The sequence below is a fragment of the Misgurnus anguillicaudatus genome, chromosome 14 (genome assembly GCF_027580225.2).
Source record: "Misgurnus anguillicaudatus chromosome 14, ASM2758022v2, whole genome shotgun sequence".
Lineage (NCBI taxonomy): Eukaryota > Metazoa > Chordata > Actinopteri > Cypriniformes > Cobitidae > Misgurnus > Misgurnus anguillicaudatus.
The window spans coordinates 35,171,693-35,187,122 of NC_073350.2; the positions used below are offsets into that span (position 1 = coordinate 35,171,693).

The window sequence follows — 15,430 nt, forward strand, 5'->3', positions numbered from 1 at the left end:
TTTGAAACGTTGAATCCGGTAAATGCTTATATTTGAGAGCTGAGGTCTCTGAGTGTAATTTAGGATCTTCATTAGATTGAGATGTATGACGTGATGTCAGCGGGTCATTATAGAAGCATCAGTCAATCATATTACAGAATTCTGCAGGTCTGCTAATCTAATATTACTGCAGAATATTTCTGCACACACACTGTATTCAGCGTACAGCGTTACTAAAGTTCATTCAGTTCAACTACAATATAAAAATATACAGCTAAAGCATAATCAATAAATACATAAACATAACCCATACATACAAAATGAATATATGTTTAGCTTTTGAAAAGAAAATCTAAGAGGTGTGTCATTGCTATGTGGTTTCTAAAAAGTAATTGTGATGTCATAGGAGAACCATTTCAGGCTGAATGGTGCCATAACCTTTAACACCTGAGGAAGCTTTGCTTCAAAAAAAAGTTATTTGTACTTAAAAAGGTTCTTTAGATTATAAAATGGTCCTTTGATGCTTCTTTGAGGAACCAAAAATGGTTCTTCTGGCACCATTGTGAAGAACCTTTATGAGTGTTTTTTTTTCCTTTTTTAAGAGTGTATCCTGAATGTTGTTTTGTGTTACTTTATGATTGATTATGTGGGTATTATGGGTATCAGATACTGACCAAAGTATAAGAAGAGACAATCTCAGGTCTCTAGATTACATGATGCTGATCACAAAATGCAAGTCTGTAAAATGTTGTTATGTTCATGTCCAGCGATGGGCAAAGTTTAATTCTGAAATCATCAGTCAAGTGTATATTGATTTCAGGTGTTCAGCTGGTTGTCATCATGTGACATGTGTTGTGTAATGGAGGTCTGTATGTTGTGTAATTGGACTCCTGAGGGTCTCATTTCCTGCGGGTGTATCTGAAGGACAGTCAGAACAGATCTCTGCATTATAATCATAAAGAAACCAGAGATGGAAATTAGCCACTTATTAAGAAGCTCCTTTAATGACCCAAGCTTAGTTTAACCTGTTTTTATCAAAAATACATCATGAAGTCTAAGAGGATTTTTAGCTATTTAAAATTATTTAAAGTTTCTTCTCTGTAATGTCTGCAGATCTTTGACGCTATGTCACCATCATACAATTTGCTGAATTTTAATCCAGAGGTCTTCAACTACTCTTCTTCGATGGCCAGATTTTAAAATTGTAAATATGATGTGGGCCAAACTTCTACCCCTACTTTTACCTTTTGTTATTGTGTTCATGAAACCAATTTGAAATTATTTGAATTTTGTGACATGGTGCATTATCCTGCTGGAAGTAGCCATCAGAGGATGGGTACATGGTGGTCATAAAGGGATGGACAAGGTCAGAAACAATGCATTACACCACCACCACCAGCCTGCACAGTGGTAACAAGACATGATGGATCCATGTTCTCAATCTGTTTACGCCAAATTCTGACTCTACCATCTGAATGTCTCAACAGAAATCGAGACTCATCAGACCAGGCAACATTTTTCCAGTCATTAACTGTCCAATTTTGGTGAGCTTGTGCAAATTGTATCCTCTTTTTTTCTATTTGTAGTGGAGATGAGTGGTACCCGGTGGGGTCTTCTGCTGTTGTAGCCCATCCACCTCATGGTTGTGCGTGTTGTGGCTTCACAAATGCTTTGCTTCATACCTCGGTTGTAACGAGTGGTTATTTCAGTTAAAGTTGCTCTTCTATCAGCTTGAATCAGTCGGCCCATTCTCCTCTGACCTCTAGCATCAACAAGGCATTTTCACCCACAGGACTGTCGCATACTGGATGTTTTTCCCGTTTAACACCATTCTTTGTAAACCCTAGAAATGGTTGTGCGTAAAAATCCCAGTAACTGAGCAGATACTCAGAAAAATGAATGAATGAGTATGTGAAATACTCAGACCGGCCCGTCTGGCACCAACAACCATGCCACGCTCAAAATTGCTTAAATCACCTTTCTTTCCCATTCTGACATTCAATTGGAGTTCAGGAGATTGTCTTGACCAGGACCACACCCCTAAATGCATTGAAGTAACTGCCATGTGATTGGATGATTAGATAATTGCTTTAATGAGAAATTGAACAGGTGTTCCTAATAATCTTTTAGGTGAGTGTATATTATATAGACGGTTTCATCGGACGCACGTGATACACGTCTGGATCCGAACCTTACTTCCGGTTTCGTTTTTTTGGGTCTGACTAGTTGCTAAACTGATCTTTTGAACAAATGCCTCGTCGAAAATAACAAATGTTTTGGTTTCCTAGGTAATCTATGTGTTGTTTTTTTGCTTGTTATATAAATAAACTACGTTTAAAGGACTTTGTTGTTATTTATTATTATCGGAGTTTACCGGAAGTTACGTGCAGCCGCTTGTTTATGTTGTTACTGCTGAAACGGTCTATACAGTGGCAAGAAAAAGTATGTGAACCTCTAGGAATGAACTGGTTTTCTACAGTGGTTTGCCATAAAATGTTATCTGATCCTCATCTTGGTCACAACAATAAACAAAAACAATGTGCAAGCTCACAAGACATAAATAATTCCAGTTTCTTGTGTCTTTTTTGGAAACACCCATTAAACATTCACAGTGCTGGAGGAAAATGTAGGTGAGCCCATGGACTAATTACTTTATTGAAAGCTTTTTTTTGTCAGAAGCTGGCAAACTGGTGTCCAATTAATAAAATGAGTTTAAATGTGTGGTTTAGTGCAGCTTTGATTGATATTAAGACACTCACACATTTTAAGATTGCTGTCCTGAAGAAGCATCAGCTCTTCTGAACCATGCTCTTATAAAGATATCTGATCAAGAGATGTTGCACTCCATAGGGCTGAAAAGGGATACAAAACAATCTCAAAATGTTTAGACCTCCATCTTAGACAAATTGTCTATAAATGGAGACAGTTAAATAGCTACCCTTCCTAGAAGTGGGCGCACAGTCAAGATGACTCCTAAGACACCATGCAGAATACTCAATGAAGTAAAGAAGAACCCACGAGTAACAGCTAAAGGTTTATATATATAGTAGTTTAACATTGCATGAGCCAAATGTTAATAGTTCAACTATGAACATTGCATAAAAACAGTGAATTTTTATATAGCACTAACTGTAATGCAACACTCCAAAACTTTATTTGTTTATAACTGTTTAACTTTTATAAATTGTTTTATTTCAAGTATTCACAACATACAGTCAGTCTTCTTCTAATGATTAAAATTGCACTGTTTTCTTTTTTAATTTTTTAATATATTTCCATTGTACACTACATTCGGACATGACTGTCAGAGTTCGCCCCTTAGTGGCAGTCGTAATGAAATTTCGGTTTAATTGTAAATCTGTGCCAACATGAGAGAGAAGCTCATTTAAGAGCCTTTAATCTACGAATATATTTATACTTCATAATTTACTTATCAGTAATCAATAGTTTCTAAAGGATTAAAGAGTTACTGCTTAAGTTAAACACAAAAGGATTCATAATTTTCACCTTGCACACAGTGTTTTGATTGGAACACAGTGAAATACATCACTTCTGGTCAGTGTGTCACATGTGGTGTAGTTGCACATTTTTTATGCATCCAAAGCTCAAAAGTGGTGAGGTTAAAGTAACCACGCTGATTTTAAATCAAACAAAGATGATTGGAGGGCCGCGTTTTACCCGCGGGCCGCTAGTTGACTAGCATGGCATTCATACATTAAAGAGCTGATGACTCACATTACCACTGCAGCCTTTAAATATTAGCATGAAATTAAAATAAAACATACATGAGGAAATCTTGAGCTTGAGGCTGTTTTTATCCCATCTGAACTGTGTGATAAATGTTACAGTAAACTCTCATCTCAGTGACTGGATTGGTGGATCGGTTGTGAAAAGGTCAGTTCAGATGACATATGAATCTGTGTCGCTGCTTATTTTCAGGATGGCTCCTCTACAGTACAACACATTTCTCTGTAGGGCTCCTAATCCCTGCCCAATAAATGATAAGAGTTTGATATACGAGACACAGACGAGGCCTGACGAGCTATTTCAGTGCTAATTCGTTTTCCCACATATGGGGTTCTCCTAAAATTGAAATCTTATTACCAATAATTTCTTATGTTTATTTGTAACAGGACCTGTCTTATGGTTTGACATCAGTGATGTTTATTATGAATCAGCATCAGAGAAATGTGTTTGTCATGCAGTGATTCAGGAGGTCTCTCGTCCATGTCAGGAGTTTTAAATTGTGGATCGGGAAGCACTGTGGCTCACAGAATGAATGACGCAGGAACTATTTAGTCCAATTAATGACTTGCAATGTCAATGCTCTCTTACCATAATGTATGTTGGTATTTCAATTCAACTTTTATTTTATTCATACGTCCTTCATACATTTTCCCCCTAATATTTACATTTCAGAATATTTCGGTGGGTGTTGTTGAGAAAGATTACACATCTGTTCTGCTCCATTTAAACATCTGTAAGTTCCGTAGATAGTCATCGTGGTTTCTTCATGTGTTCTTTTTGAAATAATGAGATCAGTTATGTTAAACAATTTCAACTTCTTTTTATAAGTTATGTCAACTAACTACAAGTTGACTCTAAATTCTACTGGTTGGGTAAATATTGAGTTATATATGTTGGGTTAAATTAACCTATGATGGGTTGTTGTTGTTAACCCAACCATGAGTTAAAACAACCAAGGATAGCTTTATTTATAACCCTCTTCATAAGTCCAATATTTACACACACTGTAAACAAAATGCAGCATGAAGTTAAAACAACTTAGTTTTGCAAGTCAATTTAACTTACTATTTTAGGTTTTGACCTGTGATGAGTTGACATAACTTATAAAACAAGTTGAAATTGTTTAACTTCATTTTTTAAGGTAAAGTAACATAAAAATGTATGTTTAATTGACAAAAATCCTACATTTTATATTATAAAATAACCCAGCAGAATTTTAAGTGTAAAATAGTAGGTTGAATTGACTTGCTCAACCAAGTTGCCCTAACCCCATGGTGCATTTCCCTACAGTGTATAATGAATGACGTACAGCATCTTTTATTTCTAAAAACTGGAAGGACTGTTTTCTTTCAGTGGTTTTGATTGGAGATGACTGGATGTCTTATTACTGGAATAACTCTCATGTCATGTGTACAGATTGAATCAGTGCTGTTTGCATCAGTATGAAGTTAGTGAATATGAATCTGTCTGAATCATTGATTCATTTGTTATCTCTCAGTAGCTATAAAACACATCTTGTATCTCTCACACTGTTGGCTATTTCACCTATAAAAGTAAAAACATTTTCAGATCAACTGTAGTTCAACCGTATGATATGTGAGATGAGTGCATTATAACCGGTGTTTTCTACATGGCATTCTGTTCATTATTCTATAGTTGTGAAATTGGATTAAAGTTTAAAGATTGATGTCTGTCGGATCTTAGCATTTTTTTGTATTTCCTAACTGATTGTTTTGTTTTCGTCATGAAAAGCTCTTTGGATGTTTGGTTGTTCCAGGATGGCGTTCATGTAAAGTTCATCTCCTGTTCTCGGGTTCAACGCTGTGCTGTAATTAAACTTCATTAGATTTCAGAGCTGAGATGGACCACAGCGATGTCAAACAACATGACTACTGTACACTATACTCATTATAGCACATAGACTAAACTATATTGTGTCATGAATGCATTGAGATACTCAAATGAGTTACTTCATTTATTTACAGAAGATGTCTTTGTTTACTGCATAAAATATATGTTATTAGTTTGTAATGTGGCAGATAAATGAACTCGGTATGCAATAAATGATATGGGAAGAGATTTTCCTACAGTACGTTTAAAGGTTATTTAGGCTATTTTTTAACTAAATTCACAATTATATGAAGAGTTCAGATACAAAACCCTCTGAGTAAATTAAGTTTAATTTCAGAATCTTCATGGATTATTTCTGAATGACCTGAGGCCACGATAAGTGGATTTGAAGTGAAAGTATTTAATGAAAGTATAATGTGTGCTAAAAGCATCAGTTAATATCATCATCTCATTTTTGACAGAGGTGGTGTTTAGCAGCTTTTGCATCTGAGATCTTCATATTATTTAGTTAGTATTGTTTTCCCCAGCGGTCCATGACCTTATCAGAATAGACCTGTGATCCATTAACTGAGAAGCATTACATTTTCTAAAATAAAATGGCAGAGAAAGCAAATATATATTCATTATAAAGAGAAATGCAGTTGTTTTATGAACTTGTGCACCAACTAGTGTTAGATTATTTTTTCAGAAGAATTAAGTATTATTCTTATTTTTTAGTAAATATTAACACATTCATATTGTGAGGTTTAATGGCAAAGTGAGTTAAAAAAGAAATTGTAAACACAACAGCAAAATGATGAAATACATGAATGATCAGCTGCCTGTATAAGTGACAGTATACTGTAATAATCCCTGTGATACTGTTTATGAGAAGACTTTGTCATTATTTGTAAAGGACGCGTTGCATCTTCACATTTATTGGCAGTAGAGGTCGTACTTCATTTGAGCTCCTAGTTTAGTTCCAGCTAGTTTAGATCGGAAGACCTCATCCATCTCTTTACTCTGAGCCTCGGAGAAATGATTCTTCCAGTCACCAACCTCACCTGAATAAACACACAGCGGGAAAATCAGGATAAATCCCTTTAACTGCAGACAACAATGAGCAAACGTTTACTGTATACGTCAACAAACTCAAAAGTATTCAGTTGCATCTCTTGAACTGAGAAAAATGAACATCTGAGCACTACAGTCTCCTGTCTTTGTGTTTGTTTATTATATCTGATGGCACCTCACCCTTTCTGAAGAAGATGGAGCCCATGTTGCTGTGAGACTTGTTTGAGTTTTCCAGCATTGCATTGAAGGTGCTTTGCTCAGCGATACTGTTGACCTGTTCCTGGGTCAGTGGAAAACTGAAGAACTCGGAGATCTTCTTCACTTCCGTGGGTAAATTCTGCATGTTGAATCGTCAAATGCAATGACATGAAGAAAGTTACATTTAGAGATTTTGGTCTCATGATTTTCAAAAGTCTGACCCACCTGTTTGAGTTCCTCGTACGTCACAATCATCACGTTTGGATCGTCTATTCGTTTTTCCCAGGCAAGAGCGTGATCAAAATACGATCCCCATGGAACTAGAGAACAGAAACATGTGAGTCTCTGTGATTAATGTCTAAATTATAATTGACTTTGTCAAAGTTTCACTGACCTTCACCAGACATGAACTCTGAGAAAAACTTATCCCATGGTTCAGCGCTGGGCAGCATCGGGTTTTTGTTCATGAAATGAAAGAAGGAGACCAGCGTGTCTTTTGGGTTTCTGAACACCACCAGAATCTGGAAACATAACATGTAGATAAAATGCATGATGTTTAATAAATGTCAGACTGATTGATGTTTATTCAATTAGGTTTGTGCAAAAAAAGAAAATAATTTGCATTTTATAATGAATTCATTGGCAATTGATTCTTCAAAGATTCTGCTATGCTTGTACTGTAAATCCATGGCTAATGCTTGCTTAGCCTAAAAAAAGTAACATTTTCGTTAATAGTGAGTTTAGGAATAATAACTTCTGTATCATAGGAACAACAATATTTGAGGTTTTGTGTATATATATATATATATCTTTGCTTTCTAAACATTTATGGTCATTTTAAAGGTGACATTTTACAAGACTTTTTTAAGATGTCAAATAAATATTTGGTGTCCCCAGAGTGTGTATGTGTAAGTTTTAGCTCAAATACCCCACAGATCATTTATTATAAGATGTTAAAATTGCCGCTTTGTAGGTGTGAGCAAAATGGGTGTGTCGTTTAAAATGCAATGAGCTGATTAAATGCAAACACTGATCGCCATAATTGTGTTTTGTTGAAATTGAATAGTGATCTGGGAAGCGTTTACAGCTGCCTTTTCTTTCATTTTTATATTGTAATCTGAAGGCATTGTTTTCATCTGAAGGGACTGCTGCCTCCTCCAAATGGCTTTAAATGTAATGCATGTAGACTTTAACCTGTCAGACTTGATGACTGTAATGGTACATTATGCTCTGATTTGAGCATAACTATCTGCAATAAAAAAACTACTGCTCAATAAAATCCTCCTGAAAAGTCTCCCGACCTTTGCTAAAAAAAAGTTTCCAACTGTGTCTGTTTTAAAGTTTAAAACATTTTTTCTGAATGTTTCATAGAGTTTATCAGCAATGTGTTTTGCTGTAGTTTATACAGGGTTTGACCCATCCTCTTGTAATTAGTAATTATATGCAAATATAAAAAATGTAATTGATGCATAACCTTTGAATGACTTGTATAAGAGTAATAAATCAGCTCATATAATTCAGTGTTTGTCATGGGTGTACGTGGCTCTGTCATTGCTGATATATGCAGCTATTGTATTAGATTTGCTATCTAATGTTTGGGTAACCTTTGTATTGTGCTACAAAGTGCAGTTATTGTTACTGACCTTTGGTTTTTTGGTAAAGAAAGAGGCAGGGATGTCGTCTGGATGCAGATGAGTTCCCAGAAGTCTTCGTGGAGGCATTTCTGATAGTTTCTGCAAGACAAACAGTGAATCTATTGAAACCACACAAGCTCCGATGTTTCTGATTCTTTGTCATTCTTTTGTTCAAGGTGTGAGTTTTAGTGAAACTAATCTAGTGATTACTGACCTGTTGAACATCTGGAGGTAGAAACTCGACCAGTGGTGGTCTGTCGGGCGGTGCCTCATTTTTACCAGTGGAGGCATTCACGATTTTGCGCAAGACTCCCACCATCCAGTTGAATCCTGTCCAGAGACAAAATATACAGGAACAGCGTGACAAATAGACAAGACGTAAAAATGTCAGTGTAAAATACTGTACTGCAAGATACAGCAACCTTTAAAGGTGCAGTGTGTAAATTTTAGCGGCATCTAGTGGTGAGGTTGTGAATTGCAACCAACGGCTCAGTCCACTGCTCACCCCTCGCTTTTGGAACAGATAGAGAAGCTACTGTAGCCACCACCGGACAAACGTAAAAAAATGTCCATCAAGGGCTTCTGTAGAAACATGGCGGCCCAAAATGGCGACTTCCATGTAAGGGGACCCTCTTTGTATGTAGATAAAAACATCTCATTCTAAGGTTATAAAAACATAACGGTTCATTATGAAAGGTCTTAATACACCTTTGATAATATAGTTTTGTATATTATATTGCAATTCTGTCTTCTAAAAATTACACACTGCACCTTTAAGTCATAAAAACACTGCCAGACCGTACAAACTTATGAACGATGTTATTCTTGACGCAAGCAAAATAAACATTTAGTTTCAGTCATGTATACTCTTTAAAATAAAAAGTTCCCTTGTTTCCATAAAGATCCTTTAGATCCACTGATGTGTTGCACATAAGGTGACACATGTTAAAGATAAAGAAATTTACCTATAAGAACTTAAAAAAAAAAAAAGTTTTTTTGGGGAACTAAAATGGTTCCTCTCTGGCATTGCATGCAAATCCCTTTATTTTTGGGAGTCATGTGTGAGTTTCTGTGTAAAATCATTCTTATTGAAATGAAGTTATCAGCATTATTGTATAAATGATTGCATTTAGCACACTGAGTGCCATCTATGCAAACAATCGTATCACATTCAGTGTAATTGAGTCTTTATACACACAGATTCTTACAGTTTGTGTGTTCATGAGAGATGTGTGTAATGTTTGTGTAGCAGCTGTGATTTACAGAATTGCTTCATTTTTCCTCTCCATTATTGTATACGGTGACAATCAGTGATTATTGTTTAAGAGAAGATCTGTGTGATTCAATGTAGGCCATCAGGTTATGTGAGGTTATTTTGTAGTAAAATTAGTTTTGTTTTCAAAAGTAGGTTAGTGTTGTTATGAAGTAAAGTTTATGACTGCAGATAGTGAGTAGATGTTATACAGATGTTAGCTAATGTGTAATCTGATCTCTTCAGTTCAGATCTGTTGTTGGGTTAGTACAGCAAAGTTTGCACAAACAAAGTGATTGTTTTGTAAAAAATGAACAAGCATTATAACCTCTTTGGTTTTACTCACCACATTTAGGATATGCCACCAGAATAATGTCATCTTCTCTGGCTTCCAGGTCTTTTAACTTCTCCAGGGTTTCTGGTGGACTCAGGATCGTGGAGTACAGAATTCCATCTTTCTTGTAAAGTTTATCTTCATCCTTCATCTGTTTTGCCCGCTCCATTCTGGACTTCATTGAGTTTTCAGGTTCTGTTTGACTCATATTTGCAGCAGACTAAAGGTCCCGGTGCTCACTGTAGAAATGCTCAGATGGACTCACAAAGAGAGCTTTTATGTTGTGTAGCAGGAAGTGTGAAAAGAAACTCCACCCATATGAGGAGCTTGCGTGAGAATCATGCATTTCTAGAGGCCCGGTGGGTTTGGCTTCAGCCTGACTGTTATTCTTTGTGTGTGTGTGTGTGTGTGTGTGTGTGTGTGTGTGTGTGTGTGTGTGTGTGTATACAGTGTGTACAGTGTGTGTATGTGTGCGTGTGTGATAAAGACATTCACAGCATGACTATGCAGACCAGGTTTCTTGAAAAGCTAGTTTTGGCATGGATTAAAGGTCATGTTTAGTTTGTTGGCAGTCCATGTAGCCGAGCTGTTGAATGGCCACGAATGTCACTGAATGAAATCAATCAGATGCTCGTAAAAACTTTTTTCATCATTTAATAAGAACTTTACTTTTTTTCATTTGTAATTGTTATAAACTTTCTCTACTTCATGTGTGCTGAGATTTAAACAATTTATTGGACAATTCTCACAAATTACGTTTAACTTGCTAAACAAATATATCCTGCTTAAAAATCGAACCACAGACAAGGCTTAAGGTTAGTCCTAGACTAAAACACATGTTTAAGCTGTTTCAACTAAAATGAACTTGCACCGACAGATCATAAAATAAGCCAGTGCTATTGATTTGTCTCAAGTTACACACTAACATCTTTTTCTAACCTTAAACATTTCATTTAACTAAAGTCTACTCCTGGCTTTATAACTAAGCCTTGTCTGTGAAACCAGGGGCCGGTTGCATAAACATAGGCGTGACATTAAGACTGCGTCTTAAGAATGATTCTGACTAACTAGCAATTAGTTAGGGCTAATCAGTCTTATTATTTGGATTTAAATTAGACAAATCTACCTTTCTATGTAACATACTTAAAACAGTTATGATCAATCTTGAAGAAAAAAATTCATGACTAACTTTTAAGACTAGTCTTTAAGTTTTATGCAACCGGCCACAGGTCTAAGTCGATTTTAAGACCACCTCAGTTTCTCATCATACACCCAAATATTTCAGATTTTTGTAAAGTGATCAAAACTTAAAAAATATTTTTTGATAATGCAAATTTGAGTAGATTGTGAAATATATACATTTTTGACTTGAAGATTTAACACAAACTCTTCATATTAATAAGTGAGTTTTTTTTAAAGATTATATTATTTTGTGAAAAGATCTGTTTAATTTAAGAATGTACAAAGTTAAAGGGACACTCCACTTTTTTGAAAATATGCTAATTTTCCAGCTCCCCTAGAGTTAAGCATTTGATTTTTCTCGTTTTTGAATCCATTCAGCTGATCTCTCTCCTGGTCTGGTGTAACACTTTTAGCATAGCTTAGCATAATCCATTGATTCTGATTAGACCATTAGCATCACGCTAAAAATAACCAAAGAGTTTCAACATTTTTCCTATTTAAAACTTGATTAAAATTCATTGAATTAAATTAAAAGTTGTGATTTTCTAGGCAGATATGTCTAAAAACTATACTCTCATTCTGGCGTAATAGTCAAGGACTTTGCTGCTGTAACATATTGCAGGAGGCGTAGTGATATTACGCACTGCCCGAAAATAGTCCCCTTGGTAACTTTCAATAGCAGGGGACTATTTTATATTAGCACAATGCTAATGGTCTGATCAGAATCAATGGATCACGCCAAACTACGCCAAAAGTGGCACCGCCAGACCCGGAGATCGGCTGAAAGGATTCCAAAAAGGTTAAAAAAAACTCTGAAAATGAGCATATTTTCCCCTTTTTATTAAAGTGGAGTGTCCCTTTAGGTGAAGATATGTTGGTCATAACTAATGCAGAAGATTTTTATATTCTCATCATCATTCAATCTTCAGATACACTAAATATTATAGACTATTAAATAGTAATTTTGACCTATGTGATCATATCATTTTTGTATCTGAATTTCACATTTACTTACATTATCCATCAAAAGCCAGTTCCTAAATATTATGACATCTTTTAGTGAGAATGCGTCAGCACAAACAGGTTTTAGCGATAGATTTGATAAATTTGGTCATGTTTTGTAATGTTGACACCCATGTTAGCTAACTGATCACATGACAGCTTTAGTTTGTTATCTTTGTCCCACCCTTCCTGCTTAATAATGAAGTTATATAAGATTGAAGTACTTGAGCTTTGTGATTGATCATGATTGTTAGTGGGTTGTTTGCTGTGTAACCGTGATCTAAGCAGTTTTAGTGTAAGTTCAGGTCAGACAGGCTTGTCTGTGGTATGTGGTGATCCTTAGATATGATTGCATTAAACCAAAAATTTGTGTTGCTAAAACAGGATGAAGAATTGTTATTGAATGAAATAAAACTAGAATTAAAAATTTAATGGATTTACTGGACAATTGCATTTCAGATTTATTGTCACCTGCCTATCATAACAATCTTTATAGCCTGCACTAATAGCTCAATATATTTAATGATAATAATAATAACTGAATATTTGTATAAAGTTGTCATAAATGTGGTGATGATTGTGTGATGCTGTATGCAAGAAACTGTTCATAGTCTTGAAAGTACTGAAAGTGGATTAAGAAGTGACATGGCATTTAAGCAAACCAGTTGAAAATCTGGATTTTGTTCGTGCATGCAGTGTCCACTAGATGTCAGTGTAGTGTAAGAAAGTCAATATGTAGTTTTTTGGGGGGGGAGGTGTTGGGATTCCTGCAGTAGTTTGTATTCTTATACTGTAGTATCATTCTAAAGAGATACACAAAGAGCATTAAATGTCTTCATTCAGTTACAGCCCACATTATTACTAACAATAACTGATTTAATCAAGTAACCCATGTCATGATTGCCAATAAAGATCTACTATTAGAATGATATATCTGGTTGTGTGGAGCTGTTACTGTATGTACTCCATATAACATAAATAAATCAATTATAATATTTTTGCTCAATAAGCAGGTTAGCCAAACTTTTCTCAAATGTCCTATTTTTCAAATCAAATTCATTTACTGTATAGGGATTTTTTTACAATGTTACATTGTTTCAACACGGCCATGAAAATGAAATCACAGAAACCGTGAAAATGAATTATTAAATAATATAATTGATTATATTTTAAACAGCGGTCACAGGGTTTGCTTGACTATAGATGAGGAGCTCTATATCAGCCCAACTTAAACTTTGTTTTTATTAAAGGGGACATTTCACAAGATTTTAAGATGTCAAATCCTCAGAGTCCGTATATGAAGTTGAAGCTCAAAATACCCCACAGATAATTTATTATAAGATGTTAAAATTGCCACTTTGTAGGTTTGAGCAAAAATGTGCCGTTTTGGGGTGTGTCCTTTAAAATGCAAACGAGCTGATCTCTGCATTAAATGGCAGTGCTGTGGTTGGATAGTGCAGATTAAGGGGCGTATTATTATTATAAGATCCCCTTCTGACATCACAAGGGGAGCCACATTTCAATGAGCTATTTTTTTCACATTGCAGAGAATGGTTTATCAAAACTAAGTTACTGAGTTGATCTTTATCACATTTTCTAGGTTACTATAGCACAGGGGTGGGCAACTCCTGGTCCTGAGGGCCAGTGTCCCTGCAGAGTTTAGCTCCAACCCTAATCAAACACAGCTGAAAATTCTAATTGAAGTCTTCAGGACTGTTTGGAAATGACATTCAGGTCTGTTCGATTAAGGTTGAAGCTAAACTCTGCAGGACTGTGGCCCTCGATGCCCACCCCTGCTATAGCACGTAAACATGGAAAAAGTCTGATTTTAATAATATGTCTCCTTTAAAAGGTTGCTCCAACTTTAGCATTGCACATCTATACATCAGTGTGTGATGGCTTCATGTAGGCATGCATTGAGTTTAATCCCTTCTTTGGGAATTATCAGGGTATTTTCCATCTGTTGATAGAAACAGTGAGTGTCTACAGGACCATCATTCCAGATAAGCAGCTTTAAGCTAAAAACCAACTGTCCATCTGCTACAGAACCAGACCAGCGTGGCCTTTACCATAGTATACCCAGATTATTGAGAGAAAATACCATAATGAAGTTTACTGGTGTATTTCAATTCAATCTGGAGTTAAATGATGGTGGCAGACTTGAGTTTAATCTGGTTTGAATTTCGTTGATGTGGTGACTTTCTTTAAAAATTTTTGGATTTGCACCCGTCAGGTAAAGTGTGTGATGTTAAAACACTGTCTTGTGTCCCAGTAAAAGAGGAAAAGTCATCAGTAATTCTTAGATTATAAGTAGTTAATATTTCTCTGATCCAGAGGATTAAGATTTGGCTGGGTTATACCATCACATATACCATCACTGTCTCTCACGCATCTACATCTCATCCTGAACTCTGTGTTTAGTGGTGACTAAAATATGCAGCATGAAGTTAAAACAACTTGGTTCTGCAAGTCAATTCAACCTAGGACTAAACCAAGTAAAATAGCCAACTAACTGATAAGAAAAGGTGGATTCCTGCAAGTTCCTGTCTAAGATGTGACGTTAGTTTTCACTTTTTAGGTGTTACCGATTGTAGTTGACTTTTTAAGATCAAGCAACATTTTACAGTGTAAGGTGTGAACCTATTTTTATGATAATGAAATGGTCTCTGTGTGAGGCTGTAATGTTGATGACACTGAAGGATTTGGAGTGGTGGTGTTAGTTCCTTTCAATGCTTTGTTTAAAGTTAAGTGTTTTATTTTCCATTTAGGGCACTGCCCCCTTAAAATGTGTACATACATTCAATAGGGCTACTGTAAGTCAGGCCATGTTTACATAAATGCGTTTAGGTTTTAAAATGCATTACTTTTCCTACGCTTACGTCTTTCATTTAGACTACTCCACCGTTTTTAACCCTAATAAACAGAATGGTTTGTAAACGCTGCAGACTCTGTTTTAGTTTGAGATCTCGGGGTTGTGCTGTAAATGAAGGTCGACAGTGTTTTATAAAAACACACGCAAACAGCTGGTTTTAACGTGAAAGCGCATTATTTTTGAAGTGAAAGTGATTTTATTCAGTTAAATGGAGGTTTTGCCCTAAATAGTGAACTTAGTGCAATCAACTATTATAAACTCTATGTAAAATTGTTTTCTAACATGTATCCTAATAGAGAATGTCTGTTTTATAGTTTGAGTATTGT

General features: G+C 35.6%; 1 protein-coding gene across 1 annotated transcript; it reads right to left on the reverse strand.

The window, feature by feature from the left end:
* Window positions 1–6,308: 6,308 nt before the first annotated feature.
* Window positions 6,309–10,329, reverse strand: sult6b1 (sulfotransferase family, cytosolic, 6b, member 1). The gene is made up of 7 exons (XM_073876413.1): window positions 10,061–10,329; window positions 8,677–8,792; window positions 8,472–8,561; window positions 7,223–7,349; window positions 7,054–7,148; window positions 6,806–6,967; window positions 6,309–6,615 (listed from the first exon to the last, which is right to left on the reverse strand). The coding sequence occupies exons 1-7, from the start codon at window positions 10,254–10,256 to the stop codon at window positions 6,493–6,495; spliced, it is 909 nt and encodes a 302-aa protein (XP_073732514.1). The 5' UTR covers window positions 10,257–10,329; the 3' UTR covers window positions 6,309–6,492.
* Window positions 10,330–15,430: the final 5,101 nt, after the last annotated feature.

What these genes read in the sequence shown, in the direction of transcription:
- sult6b1 (XM_073876413.1), bottom strand. Translation starts at nt 10,256, where the DNA reads ATGAGTCAAACAGAACCTGAAAACTCAATGAAGTCCAGAATGGAGCGG. An exon ending in AGAGTTCATGTCTGGTGAAG is followed by an intron (nt 7,149 to 7,222) that starts GTCAGTGAAACT and finishes TCTGTTCTCTAG; the next exon opens with TTCCATGGGGATCGTATTTT. An exon ending in CGTACGAGGAACTCAAACAG is followed by an intron (nt 6,968 to 7,053) that starts GTGGGTCAGACT and finishes TTCAACATGCAG; the next exon opens with AATTTACCCACGGAAGTGAA.